Source organism: Chelon labrosus, assembly GCF_963514085.1.
Source record: "Chelon labrosus genome assembly, chromosome: 1".
Classification (NCBI taxonomy): Eukaryota; Metazoa; Chordata; class Actinopteri; order Mugiliformes; family Mugilidae; genus Chelon; species Chelon labrosus.
Window position 1 is genome coordinate 10846839 of NC_140337.1, and position 15694 is coordinate 10862532.

The 15694-nt window shown below is 41.8% G+C and overlaps 1 protein-coding gene across 1 annotated transcript in view; it reads right to left on the minus strand.

The window, feature by feature from the left end:
* arap2 (ArfGAP with RhoGAP domain, ankyrin repeat and PH domain 2) overlaps positions 1 to 15694 on the minus strand; it is a 132209-nt gene that overhangs the window by 53932 nt on the left and 62583 nt on the right. The window contains exon 14 of the mRNA XM_084548431.1: positions 11781 to 11955. Coding sequence (XP_084404557.1) covers positions 11781 to 11955 — 175 coding nt within the window. The remainder of the gene's footprint in view (positions 1 to 11780; positions 11956 to 15694) is intronic.

The window sequence follows — 15694 nt, forward strand, 5'->3', positions numbered from 1 at the left end:
GTACCCTTAAGCAAAATAATGAATCCCCACCAGCTTCGCGGTTGCTGTTCTTGAACCTTATGTGCTGACCTCCGCGCGGAAAGTATTTTCCCATGCGCGCCGATGAAGCAGTACTGTACTGTCTGTGTTTTCAAAAGCGGCATAAAACATGATTATACAAGCTGCTGTTTATTTAGGCATGACTTTGTCAAATGGTCGCTCTTTTGCAAAGTCCAACGTAATGAGTTCTGGGGCCATTCAAGGCACAGACCTCCACGTACTGTATCTGTTAAAATACGAGCGTCACACTCTGTCCTCGCTTCATCTTTTTCGTCCATTTAAATTACAAGTCTTTGCTCATTTCATTTCCCCCCCTTTTCTTCCAAACTCGATCTACTCATCCTTTCTTGCGAGCCAGAAGAGCTCCACCACATTCAAGCTTATCATTCTCAAATTCAATTAGCTTCAATTCTGGGGTTCAATTTTCTGCCAGAGCCTCAGCAATATCTTACAGATTTTATCTGCGCTACCTCCAGCTCTCCCATCAAGCAAGGTAAAATAACTTTAATTGAAACCACTTTTAATTGAAGTGACATTTCCACCCTTTACTGACACCGCTGACGTCTCATCTCAGGGCCGCGTGTCATCCCACAGAGGAAAACAATCAGTTAATTTAACGAGACCGATTACTCTGAATGTGTCTATGTTCTGTACGTCGGCCTAATTAATTATGTTCACAAGTGCATTAATAACCGTTGCTTCACTTTAAAATGTTCATTTATTAATGTCCTATTCTAGAAAAAATATGAGTATATTAATTCCATATATCACTCATAAGCACCTAAAAAAGCCTCATGGGTACATTTTATAGCACCCTAAATTAATCCACACAGTATGATATTACACATCAATCAGCCACTACATTAAAACCACTGTTCAATAAAACCAGTTTCAATTAAGTTCTATAAATTAAATTAGGTATTTAAACCACATTACAATCAACATACACAGATCAGGCATAACATGATAACCACTGACAGGAGAAGTGAATAACATTGACCATCTTGTGACAACGTAATGTTCTGCTTAGAAAGTTTGGACCTGGCATTTGTGTGGATGTTACTTAGACATGTACCACCCACCTAGACCAGACCAGGCACCCCCACCCGATAGCAATGACACTCCTTGATGGCAGCAGCCATCCCCAGCAGGATGCAGCCTGACGCAGAATATGAAAAACAGCACAAGGGGTTGACCTGGCCTCGAAATTCACTAGATCCCAAACTGATCAAGTATCTGTGGGATCCACTGGAACAAGCCTGGTCCACAGAGGCCCCTCCCCTCAACCATAGGACCCCAAGACACCACAGGACACCCTCAGACCACTGCTTTATGGTCATATTTACAAATGGCATGTTCTGTAGCATTGTAGCCGAGTCCAGTATGATATCCATTTATCAAATCCTAATACTTTCGGATTTCATATTGACTCCCATTACGTTTCGACTTACAAGTAATTACAGTTTTAAATAATTACGAGCGAGAAGTCAGAAATCGACGCAGCCACTGTCACCCATTGGTTTGCAGACTCCCATTCTGAGTTTGGCATTAGACCGTCGCCATGTTTGATTTATGGAGACAGAAATGAAACACGAGGTATAGATCTGAATGAGAACCCGAGGACACCATGAAAATGATTAATTTATTATAACATTATTGATCGCACAAAAAGTTAATCCTCGGTACGATTTAAGGACTAGCACAATTGTTTATAAATTGACAAGCTACCTAGAGAGATCAAAATTGTTTGTCTTTGTTGTAAATTGGGCCATTTTAACATTAGGTGCGTTGAAGATCGGCTCGCGTTTGGAGTTAGCCTCGAGTGGCAGTTCCTCGAGTGGCCACTCGAGGAACTGCAGGCATGTCACTTCCGATTTTGCCTAATTTTTCAGCTTTGGACATTGTCGTTTGGTTTATTTTGCCACTGAACCAACAACATTAACATTAATTAAGTTGTTAAGTCGACTTGTTAAAAACTTAACCTGTTTCTGATTGTGACGACTATTTTGTGAGACTGCATTACCTTAGTGTGGACAACATGATGCAAAAGTTTTGGGTACCTCAAAGAGTTTAGCAACATTAGCCCTACTTTCATTGTATCTCTGTTTTGTTTTCCATTAACTTTTGGAGAAATATCCTTCTCTTAAGCTTAAGTAAAATTAAACCTATTCCTGGCATTTGTTCCAAAAATATCCTCACTTCAGTTGTTGTACCTGAAACTGCGATATTGGTAATAAGGAATGACAAGTGTAAGGGATAAAGGGAAATGAAAAAGCACAAATGTGCCACCATCCTCGGTCCATTACTAGTCTAGACAGCTGCATATCAGTGGCAACTGAATAAAATAAAAAAACAAAAAACAGCCTAATTTCTGGCATGATACAGTCATTTTTATGTGCTATGGCAATTTGTAACAAGTGCAATATATTTTTGACATGGTGCCAAGGAATGCTGAGCCAAGTTAGTTAGCAACATCTGTAACCTAGCTGTGAATCTAGCACAGTCTGCCAGTAGCAGCATCGTAAATACATGAAATCTGACCGAGGATTCCACCATTAAACTGCTGAGAGTCCAACGCCCACAGCCGTACACACATTTTATTTCCCAACCACTCAGGTTGACAGAATGTAAATAAGCCGGTGGCTTGTTGCCGTATCAGTTGTAACAAGGCTCTCTGTGTGAGCCTTCTAAACAATCCCTCTGGGCCCCTAAAGCTGGACTCTGTTAAGATGGGACTGTGATGTCTGTGGGGGCGGCAGTTGAGAAGTCTGGCCTGTGCTGATTGGCTCAGTCCCCAGTGAAGGGAGGTGACATGACAGAGTGCTCAATTAGCCATCTGGTCGCCGACGGCAACGGTCGCAAAGTGGTCCCCGACAAGCAGTGGACAGTGGGGTAATCAGAGGAGCTCGCTCTCTCTCACACACACACACACACACGCAAACTGAGCCACACACAAAAATGGAGGACATATGAAAGGGAAAAAAAAAGCATAAATTACACGTATATACCACACGTAACATGTAAATCAGCTAAAGATAAAAGAGGCTTGGAGTTTCCATGTGCAAAAATATATGGGTTATGTATTGTGTTTTTTAGTAACGCACACAAACACAGATCCACAGAGATATATGCTTAATTTTCCAAACTCTCAGCAGCTGCCCATGACCTCCTGACCCTCCAACTGTTCTGTGTACAGTCATGTGCATTGGCAAAAGCCATAAACAACGTCAACAAGCACAGAAAAGCAAAAAATAAGCTGTCTTACGATGTAGCAAACAACACGTTAGAATAGAGACGAGGTCTCTGATTTAGTGTGTGTTTGTGTGTGCCTGCGTGTGTGTGTTCATCTTTTTATTATCCACACCGAAAGCCTGCTGGATAAATTTTTAATGTGCCGCGAGATTCGAGGCGTCAGGGATGCTAGGGTGGCAACAATAAAACTCCTTTGCCTCCAAATCCATGGTGTGTCATTTAAGAAGAAGCCGAATGATGTCAACAGCAAGAGGCATTGCTGCACGGCTAGGTTTTACAGTGCAACGGCCTCTTGGGTGGAGCGAGGGGCCGCCATAAAACACAATTTACATGTTTGCATTGTTGTGTTTACGGCTGAGGCATTAGCTGGCGCCTTTATCCGCATATTCAGAGTGAAATAGCTGGCAGGGGTTCAGTGTCTTGCTACGAGACAACACGAGTTGTTTCGTTTAAAATTGCAGGCTTGAAGCCACAATTTGTAGAATTTTTATGAGTTTTGAATTTTACAAATAGTTCCTGTGGCAGGAGTTTTTCTTTATAGAAAAGTTTGGCCAGCACTGGGGAAAACTGGTATCGCTTTATGCCAGAGTTTGGATTCATACCATCTGTGGGAGGTGCAAAAGTGTAGAATTATTTACACAGCTGCTTTAAAGCTGCACTGCATATTGTTTTATATGCACAAGTGGACAAATTACCACTAAATCTTTTGCCTATACTGACAAATCCACAGAATCATCACACAAATTTGCATTTCTTCTCATGTTTTTATAATCTTTTAACTCATAGTTTTAGATGTCTGGCACGCAGTTTAATCAGTTCAATGATTCAGCCTGATTCCCAGCCTTAGCAGAGAGGTGTTGGCATTGAAGTGCTTTTAATTTAATGTATGCTACCTGCTTAGCACCCAAAAGCAAACAAACGATTGTTAGCAATGAGCTAAAAAGGTTTAGCTTAGCATTTAGCAGCTAAAAAGACGGATGTTTCCTCAAAGAGTTAGGGGGTAAAAGCAGGGATAGAAGAAGTGAACGGTGTATTTATATTTGGCAAGATGACGCAGAAACTTCAAAGAAATTAAATGCTAATATTGCTCCCTGTCCCTTAAATGTGTAATGAAGCTAGCATGAATGCTACGCTAGCATTTTCACTGTAACTACTTTGAGCAATAATTTGTCAGTGTATGTCTCGGTCTATAAAGGTGAATGAGAAAGTGAAACACACGATGTGTGCTCTGTGAGGAAAGGTTAAAGGAACAGACAAGAAACCGGCAAGGAGGCCAAGTGGCTAATGTCGCACACCTGCCGAATTTGCGAACCAATTACTGACTTGTCTTGTCAGGACGACAGGGACCAAGGAACAAAGGCTGAAACTTTTTCTGTGCGTGTCTAATCTATAATCACTGGCAACATGAGTGTTCTCGTGTTATCGATTTAAGCCACAGACCTGCGTGTTAAAGCAATATGTACACCATCAATGCAACATACTTAAAATAGCTTTGAATGTATGTTTTGTTTTTGGCTCTTTCTCTTGTGACAAAAGGCAATAATATCTGATATATCTGAATATATGCTGTGCTACGTCTGTTTGAGGGGTGAGTCTATAAATAGGAACCAGTCTTTTCCGGATGAGGGGGTTCCACCTGGAAGGTAAACAGTTTTTAACTGCTGAAGCAGCATTGGGCAAGTTCATTCACATTTGTGTGTAAGGTGGACTGAGTTCTCGACTGAAAAATTTGGCTTGGACTACGTTTTTTTTTTTTTTTTTTTTTTTTAAAATCAGCCCGTCAATTAGAGTTCTGGTGTGGTAGCACTTCAGTGTCTTAAAGCATTGGCCGAGCTTCTATAAGGACGTTCAAGCGACTAGTAGTGGCGTAGCGACAAGATACCGTCGAATTGTGATGAAATTCAGTAAGTTGTAGTGATGACGGGCAAATTTCAATTAAACTTTTGAGGCAATTAAAGTGACAACCGGCGGAAGCAGCTGACACTGTTAATTGAGATATGAGGCACACACAAAGGTCCCCGAACGATTAGCGCAAAGCAACACCATCAATAACTTTGGTTCCTACCCCCAAATTAACCATGTGGATCGTGGGTAAAGCCTTATGGAGAGGTGGCATTGTTTTTATTCATATACAGAGCACTGACAGCAAGATGAGCTAGCTCTGTCCATCAACTAGCAATGTTTTGGTGCTGTTGGCAACCAGAGCTTGTGAGTCTAGAACAGTGGAAAGAGAAAGAAAAGTGCTACACAACTAAATTACAACATATTAACACAACCTGCGAGCTCGTACTTTACTGCTGCGGCAAACTCTGCTTTCAAAAAGTGCCCTGTATACATATGTTCTTGACAGGCAATTTTATTTATATGGTCTACGTGGCCTCCTGAATGCAGCGAATGGGAATACACAAGGCATAAAAAAAAATAATAATAATGGTACCTAAAAATATACAAGTCACCACCGCGGAGCAAGCCTTTGACTATAAGGGATAGAGCCATCATTGAAGCTGCCCTCAGGGGTTCCTAAAACGCGAAGAGACACCACCTCCGAGAGCTGCCATTGGATTTGTTTTAATAGAATCTGGGATGGCAATATGCAAATGCACATGCTCCTACAGTATCCCAGGGTGCTCTGGGGCGGGCAGGTGTGGGCGGAAGAACGAGGTCCGCCGAGGCCCACGTGCACAGGCTCTCGGATGCAGGCGGAGGGAAGGAGCTAATGAAGTGGCCACGCTCTGCCATCAGTGGATGTCCTAACACCGGAGCCACAAATGAGCCGCTGAGGAGGGATCGGCCCGTGGAGCGGTTCAGGGAGAAGCGGGCTGTCAGCTTTGTTTTCATTCACTATATCCAGGGGAAATGGAGGGCTTTCCTATTTTTATTTTTACAAACAGCGAGCGCGATTTCACAGTGTGAGGAGAGTCGGCGGTGATGGTTTTTTTTCCTTCCGCGCACTTAGAGCTAGTCCAATTTAGATTTTAGCTGCTAGGAGTGAGAATTCTTCGGGGTGTCTGATTGTTTATTGCTGGCTCATTCCGGTCTCCCACCAGGGGGATAGTGAATTTGGGAGAGGAGCATGTTTGCAGTCGCTTCATTCAATATAGTATCTGGCTTACAGCGTTATGCGGTGGTTGAATGAAGGCCTCAAGTGCACCCTTGATGTGACTGCGTGTTTTACAAGATAAGCGAGGGGAGAAAAACTATGTGCACAGCCTCACTTAGTGGCAAGCTGCTGCAGACCTACCTACATCTCTCCTTACGTTACCCTGCATGTATGCATTTGTTAGCCTATTGAAAGATTCAACAGTAACCCAAGGCTGACTCTTTAAAACTTTAAGACAAACGCTGAACTCTGCTTTGTCCTCGACGCTGGCTGCTGTGTGGCTTATTTTCATTCTTCCCTCCGTCTTGTCTCAGTCAACACCACGCTTTTCAGCAGGGACGGTGTCATATGGGTACTGAATTGTTCCCGGATTCCGCCAGACACAGCGCTGCGCACACACAACAACCGAAAAAGTTCAATTTCTGTTTAATCAAAATTTTCACAAGTCTGTCTGCAAACTCGGGGGGCCAAGCGCGCAAAAACAATGCAGACACCACTTTCCACAGCTTGTGTGTGATGTGACAATGTGCCCGGCAGTAGGAAGAATGTCAAACGAGGGAATGTGGACGGTGTTTTGTTGCGAGGCTTAATCTTTTCTGAGACATAAAAAAACATTTCAACGCTACAAAAACAGCCGCGCGGCCGGCTCGTAGCTTTTTTTTTTTTTATTATTATTTTTAATTTTCGTCAGATCATGCCTGCCGTTCCTTCAGTGGCTTACGCTAGAGTCCATTTAATTAAGCTGTGGACGGTTCAGTTGAGGTATTAAAAGATAAAGCTTGTGATCATTTTTTTTTTTTATTATTTTTGTTGTCAACAAATCCCATGACAAGACCAAAACTAACAATGTCTCAGTCTGTCTCTCAGTACTTTGATGTTCCTAGCCTGTCTGCGGCACTAAGCCTCAAAACTCAGCAGATGTAGATCTTTAAAAAAGAGGTCACAAACATAGGATCGCTGTAGTTTCTGTTACTCAAACAGGAGTAAATAATGTATTTGTTGGAGACTAGAGGCAGGAACACTTGTCAGTCAGATCAGTTTATTGTTGGGTTTGTTGTTTTTTTGTGAAATATGTCACCAGAATAACAAATCCACTCTTGACAACTACAGTTCGGTCAATTTGGGTTTTTTCGTGAGAGGGCATCAATGTTCTGGCAACTGCACCACTGAAACTCTCGGTTAATACTGAGGGAAAGATTTTAAGAATAAACACGGGCTCATACAACAAGAGTTTTAAATCCTGAGCTATTGAAATCAGATTGCATCACGCACTTAAGGGGAAACCTCAAAGATAATCTTAAACTTGCACACACTACATGATTCAAAAATCATAGCACAACACACACTACCGGATATTATTTAGATTACTGTGCAAGATCATGGTCAGGTGACCTCACAAGCAAATGGATGTAAACAAAACTGAGTCTGTTATGAAACAATGTAAATCTACTGGTTCACACCCCAGTCCTGTAGGTGGCGCTAACGATACTGCAAGCTATTTGGTCAACTGCCAATCAAATCAAAAAAAGAGGAACTTTCTTTAACTAGTTGTGGAGGTGTGATCAACACGCTGTGTCTACTCTTCAGGGAGAACAGGAAGTGAGATTTTAACTTTCATTTTGAACATACGTCGATGGTAGTATGCTAGCTAACGTTCCTCGGATGCTATTTGACGACACCACTCAGTTACTGCGCGTCGTTGAAGACACTCTTCTCTCGTTCTCAGAGAACTGATGTGATCATCCAAATTGTAAATCCAAAATAAAAAATACATTTATGTTTGATATGGGGCGGTCTTTATGAGTCTGGAGTTGTGTGGGAGGTTTAATTGCGTATGTGTAAATCCTCACAACATTATCATATCATGGACGCAACCTTAGCAACAACACACATCCAGTTCTACTTTGATCCCAGGGACAGGATGCAAACTCAAACTTCCAGCAATAAGGCACACAAACACTACACCTCCCACACTCTTAGTTTCCGTCATACGAAATAAAAGACATAACTGTCAAATTCAGATGTAATTTAAGTGGATATATGGCGGGTTTTTCCGAATATTAGGTAAATATTGAGGCTCTATGTTGACGCTTTCACACATATAGGGACGTTAAGCCTTGAAAACAAACAAGACAACATCCTTATGGTGAAATCCTACCCTGTGCTAACATCACTTTTAGGAGTAGCCACTCTGTCATTTAGTCCAAAGTGCTGCAGTGACTATTGTCCCTGAGGCGAAATCTCCATTGCAGCCATAGAGTAGTTTCAATCTGTCAGAGTAATGTTTGGGTCTCTGTAACCTCCCTGACCCAGATCCTGCTTGTTCACATTAGCTGGTCAGTTTAGTTGGACATCCATCTCTGCAGGGAAAGTCTGCTTAGGCCCAGATTTGTCCGTGTGTTAATGATGAAGCCCTACAACTTCCAGACACATAATGAGCATATAGCTGCACATTTCACATGGACAATACCACACATATGAATGTGTGTGCGTTTCGACAACCCGTCTGCATGTGCGTCTTCTAGCCCACCTCCAAGTAATGGCCATCACCATGGTGACCAGGTGACCCACGCTAGCAATTAGTGAGTCCCTAACAGGCTTGGTGCCGGAGAGTGTACACAGATGCACTGCATACATTATGTAAAATACAGTCCCCGAGAAAGTCTCCCCCCGGCCCCAGGCAACGGCCTCTCTCGCTCCTTTAATCTAATACGTTCTTATCATCAGCCCTGCGTGGAAGCACACAAATAAAACACACCCATCATGGGGAAAGCACATCTGTGCCATGTCTCCGAAGCGGGGAACATGAGGTGGGTAATACAAAGGCGAGTTGAGGGAAAAGCAGGAGAGAGAAAGAGAAGAAGAAAAAAGAAAAAGGGAGCAAGACAGAACTTTTAACTTAAAACTTGCCGGCTTCAAATTTGTGGGTTTTTCTGCCTTCATTTCCTATTCATGGCAAAAGAAGAAAAAAAAAACTCCCACTGTGCTTTTATGAATGTGGCGGCACAGCGGTGAGTGTGAGTTTTAAACATGATTGGCTTGTTAAAGTATAAAGACAATGGGCAGAATATATGTGGCGCCGGCGGTTGTAAAAGTTCAACTTGCACACCTAGTTTAAAGGCCTGCTCACCGATTTATGGGAGAGCGGTGCGTTTTTTATTTTTTTTTAAGTCTGGCCAGGAGAATACATGAGCTATTCTGTTTAGTCGCTGCTTTTCAGGAGCCAGAACCTCACCTGTGCTAACACTGACCATGGAAAAGTTTCCTGTGGTCTAACCAGAAATCTTCCCATTGCTATTGAATGAAAAAAACGGTGAGAATTAGAGTTGAGCAAAATATTTCTGATTCACTACCACCATTCTGAAATAGTGCATACTCTTTTATTTCCATGTCTTTAACAGCTCCATGAATCATCGATTGTGGAGTGTAATTACCTAGGACAGTTAGTATTAGCCTAAGTTAGGCTAATACTAAGTCTTAGTCTTAGGCATTAGCCTAACTAAGAGTTAGTTAATGCTAACACAGTCTTACGATGCCTTAGAGTGGCATCATACATGTAAGACTGCTTTGTATTAATCGCATTTTCTAATGATCAGAAACTAGAGTTAGCATTACATAGCTAGCAAGCTTCACATCAGGCCGGTAACATGTCAATTAGAGTAGGCTCTTATCCCCACACCGCTTTTGTTCCAGGAAAACCAGTATACTGCACAAACAGCAATAGTGTAAACACTTAAAAAACAGTTTACATTAATTCAGCTTGCTTTGTAGTTGCTTGCACCATAAATAAAGCCAAAAATGCTAATCTCTGATGGACCTTTATCTTTGGACACAGTGGGGCGCTAATGATGGCTCTTTTCAACACTAAGGCGTAGTGGCAGTGACATTGCTCATTTGTCAACATGTGAGACGAGTCACTTGTGTTTTACTTCCATGAATTTGATATTAGCACCTAATGCTAGCAGCACAGATGTTCGTCAGCCATGCCGCATGCACTGAAGGAAAGTAGCAGCGAGTCTGTGCGTGCTCATCAACTTTGCAAAATCAAGACAGTTCATAACTGTACAGCATCCTGTCACATAGGCTACAACAGTGTACATTAAAACAAAGGTTGTAGAGGGACTTTCCTAGAGGGTTCTTTGTGTGCTAAAGGTTAGTGATTGGGGCTCAGGCTTGACTACCTGACCAACCTGTGGTCCATCACTTCGCTAGGTCTGTGGTCAAAGCTATTGCTAGCTAGCATACAGTTTGTGGAACAGGATGAAAAAAGAAATTCACGGGTCATTTGCTCAACTTGCGACTCAATACTGAAGATGGACAAAGCAAAGTTAAACACAGGGAAGTTGACTTCTTGGGTTTTCTTGAAGACATTGACTTGAAACACACTCAACTTGGGTGTGTTGTAAAGAAGATACTCACCTGTAATTGGAAGAAGTTGTTATGATCCTTGTTTTCCTCCAATGAATGTAACGCTAAAGACCCATTTATGGACGCAACCTCTGGACTTGAGGTATGAATAAGGTGAAACATTTTGGAGACACACGTTTGCATTCTCTTCTCTTATAAACCATTAGTCCTCTCTGGCTAAATAATGGACAGTGCACTTGGATTAGTAGCAAAACATCTTCAGGAAAACCCAACACGTCCAGTTGCCTTTGGTTTAGCTTTGCTTTTTGAATAAATACTATGCCCTGGATGACTGAGAACCTTCACAAGTATTGGAGATGGACTAAATTAAGGATCGTCCATGTTTTATAGGCGGTGCACTGGCCATAGTGCATTAATGTATGCTCGTGTCATTCATATTTCTTTCTATTTACTATTGGTTTGGTGTTTTTCTATTAAAGTGTATGCTGGTGTCATTTGTTCTCCCTCAAAACCAGACAGGGATGCAGTGGAAGCCAAACTTCTCAGATTATTTATATTTCTGTTTCTTGTACGTTTGTATGTATGTAAATCTTGTACATGTTTTGCTGATGCTATTGTATTTTATATTATTTATTTCATTATTTAGTTTTTTTTTTTTTTTTCCTACCTTACACTGCTTTTTCTTTTTACTAGTGGTTTTCAAGAGTGTTTTTTTAACGTGCAACTGAGCTACTGTGACCAAGCAATTTCTCTTGCGGATCAATAAAGTGTATCTAAGTCTCAGTCTAATATGTTGGTCTGATATATAGCTGACGCAATCTCGGAGAAACAGTCTGCATTTTAGCCAATGAAATCACCTGCTTTTGTTTCAGTGTGAAAACAGAAGCCAGCTGATTTGAGAATAAACTTAGAAAGAGACTACAAAAGGAAATAAAGGACCTTGCCTCTGTTGTGTATGTGTCACTCAGAAAGCGATGACTGGATGAACATTAACTAAAGGCGGGCACACAGAGCTGCTTACCAGACAGTTTGTTCTGGTGCAGGAACTCCATCTGTAGCTTCTGTCCGGCGCGCTGAGCCAAGAGGTACGGGGTGGAGTAGGTTGGATCCCCGGTGGCACACATAACATCTGCCCCGCTGAACACCAGCGCCATGGTCTGCAGCACATCGGGCGTCACCACAGCTGCACACAGTGCCTGCACACGAAAAGATATAAGAGCACGTGAAGAGTTTCTCTGTGTTGTGTCTTAGCTCGGTTTACTGTGGGTCCCCCGAGGTCTCAACATCATTTATTAAATATTTCAGTAATGCACGTGTGGGATAATCTTCTGTTTGTTATTTAAGCGCATTCATGACTCGGATTCTTGAGGCCGATCCTTAATGGTCTCAAATCTTGTTTATGAAAGTCCACCTGTCACTTAACGGCCCCTGCTATGATAGCCTAATAAAAGGCTGAATAAGTGGCGCAGCGGCTCATTGGATTTCTAAGTAGCTTTCTGTGGCTGGATTGATACCTTTAAAAATTTCACATCTCAGGCAATAAAGCAGTGAAAATCCCTGGAAATACAAGTATGGTCTTAGTTCCCTGTGTAGAGGGGACAGCTTGCCGTTGCTACGTGAGTTTGTGTGAACGCCGAGTTGATAGAGGACGAAGAGTCTATAAAGCGGCGTCAGAAAATCATATAAAGTTTAGAATCGAGTTCCAGCCGCTGATCTCAAAAGAGAAGTTAAAATATGATCAAACTTTAATACTCCCTCTGGGGATCATTAAAGCTCTAATCCCTGTGAAAAAAAAGGAATATAGCAAATAAGAACAGGACAAATGGGCCATATTAAATATAATGAAACTAACAATTTCCAAGACGAGGAATGTGGGAATAAAGACATGAAAAACAATGAAGTGAGCAGCGGCAGCCCAGGCAGCAGGATAGGGGGAATATGGTGCTGCAAAAAAACGCAAGATATGCACAAAAAGAAATAGACAAATACGACAAAATTATAATTTAATCGAAGGTGTGAAGACACTTGTTTGAGAATATATGTATAGTAATACACAATCATATATTATGTATACAATTACACACTGGTATGTGTACTTTTGCCTCAAATGCTTTCATGCAACATCATTTTTACAATTACATAAACAACTGAGCTTAAATGTATTGTAGTTACAGCTACAAAGATCTATTTTAATGTATGAAAATCTAGCCTTAGACGACATGTTCATCACCACAAATGTCAAAACTACCACGTAAACCCTACCTAGGAGTTTTGAAATGTTCTGCCAATGCATCATACCGGATCCTCCCATTTTCACAAGGAAATCTTTTATTTATTATCTTAATCTGAAGTCTCAAGCCAACCTCAAATAATAGTGAGCTACGCAAAGGTGTAAATCTTCGAGGCTGAAAAACCGAAGCTAACCAGGAAGTGCCAAAAACTGCAGTTCATCAGATGACCACTTGAGGCTGGTTCCAAAAGTGAGTCAATCTCCACGTTAAAACGTCCACCTTCACAGCAGAAGTAGAGACAGCTTTGGTCCTTACAGTTTATTTCTTCAACCATGACAGCCGTAGGTGGTCAATTTTCATATTTCGTTGTGCGAGATTAGGGCGTGGTCGCTTCGAGTGATAAGTTAGTGCCTTCCCAGTTGCTAGGTGTCTGCTTAGGCTTCACCCACCTACCTACTTCATCTTTTTGCCCTCACTAGATGTTTTATTTGACCAGAAGTTAGAAGGAGTCAGGCAGAGTCAAGATGGCGGTGGCCACAGTGAACATGTTAAGCTTCAAAAACGCTGTTTGGGAATCTAATGCGTGACTTTAAGTTAAGATCATCTTTAAATATAAAAGAAGTGTAACTTTGAATATAAAACCACATGACCTTAAACAGGGCTCAGAAGTATTTTTTTCTATCATCTTCTTAAAGGGGAATTACTGTTTACAATATGGACCTTATTTCTGGCATAAAATGATGATAACAGGTAACTCCAGACTCAACGGGGAATAGCACTAGCATATCATAACTAAATATTGGTGAAATGAACGAGTTTCGCGGCAGATAATGCGTTATTTAGAGGCTGCGTTTCGGTGCCCCAGTCACTCCAACTATATGGATATACGCGTATCTAAATATCATCCAAACGACTCCAAATGACACCAAAGTTATATGGGTGAGTAGACCATTGTATTTTATGCCAGAAATAAGGCCCAGGTTGTAAAAAACGGCGATTCCCCTTTAACTAAAGTTGCACAGTGGTTGTTGCACACTGTGATCACCTGTCAGTCAAAGGCATCTCAAACACTTTCACTTAAACTTTTAATGGAGAACAAAGATACTCAGTCTGTTCAGCTCCTGCTTTATGTAAGGCCTGTTACACTCTTGCTTCTCTAAATACATGACGTTGAACTTCCCCTTTAATGGAGGCAAAATAACCACTTAGCCAAGCGCAATAACTCAGTTAAAACCTGTTTACACCGTCATCCAGCTAAGATATCCAGATAAAAGAGTTAGAAGAGTGCAGTCTGACCTAGAGAAATGTTTTCTTTCTCTGTCTGTCTCTTTCCATCTGTCCAGTCAACTGATGTGACATTGTGCACGGTGACCCTCGACAAAGTGGATCAACAGAAGAGTCAAGTGGCAAATGGCGGAATTTCAACGAACAACCTCCCCTTTCATCGGGCTCGGGCCGAGTCAGTAGGCTCCATCGATCCGCCACAAACAAGCAATATCCGCCTGAAAGCGAGGCGCGGCGAGGCCGTGCATATGTACACACAAACAGAGTACCTGTCAATATAACCTGCCCACCCACAGAAAGGGCCTGCACCGAGATAAAGACGTTACAAGAGATTCATTTATTTCCACCTCTGCGCTCAGTTTCTGCATTCATCTTCTTCAATAAAGAAAATAAAAGGCGCAGACGTATTAATTCGCCGGAAAGGTATCGTTAGTTTATTCTCCCTTTTGTTCTCGCACAGAAGACAGGGTCAGATTATGGCAAAACAGTCCCATGCAACCTGGCCTTGTTCTGTATCGTCTCTGGAAATGACCTTCCGTGTCATAGCAATTACTGTAGCCACAAGAGGGTTTGTGTGAGTGTGAGGGTGTGTAATGATATAAGAAGGTCCTTTGACACCCCCCTCTCTAGGTCATGTGGTCTGCGGAGACTCTGTGGAGGTCACTGGGATATGAGCTTCTAATGGGAAACGTGGGACCACGAAGCAGAGAGTGGGACAGAGAAAGGACATGGAATATAACAAAAAAAATAAATGGATGCAGAACACAATAACGGTAGGGAAAATGTAGGGACGCATGTAAGCTCGATCGCCGAGGAATCACTCGCTTTTTTCTTTTTTTTTATTATCTGAAACGACGCTTTAAACGGTGATTTGCTTAGAGTGAGCTTCGTGACCCCTGAGCCCATAAAACCTGTTAAAATGCCACCGCGTGATTTCAAAATTGCATGAATGTCAACGAGGAAATTGCTAGTATTATTGTCTTTTTGTTCCAGAGAGGAACCCCAGAGGAATAGGTTTTATATAGCTTTTATTATTTCATAATTCGCACTTGGGTTGCAGTAAGTAAATGTGACACAGAACTGGAACAACATGCCCAATGAGATTAGACTCAGTGTCCTTGTTTATGTTAAAAATACTTTCTTCATTTGTTGCTTGTGATTTATTACTTTATGTTAAGATAAGTGGAACTGTTCTGGAGAGTGTTTATTATTATTATTATTATTATTATAGCGCATGCACATATGTGGACTTATATAATGGCTCTGTGACACGTTGATCCCTGTCAAATCTGTTGAGCATTTATAAAGGCGGACCAGACAGTGAGAAAGCAAACACAACCACCCACCTTCCACCGCTATTTCTCTCATGCACACACACATTTCCACCAGCCAGACCATTTTAGGCAACCACACTCTCTGT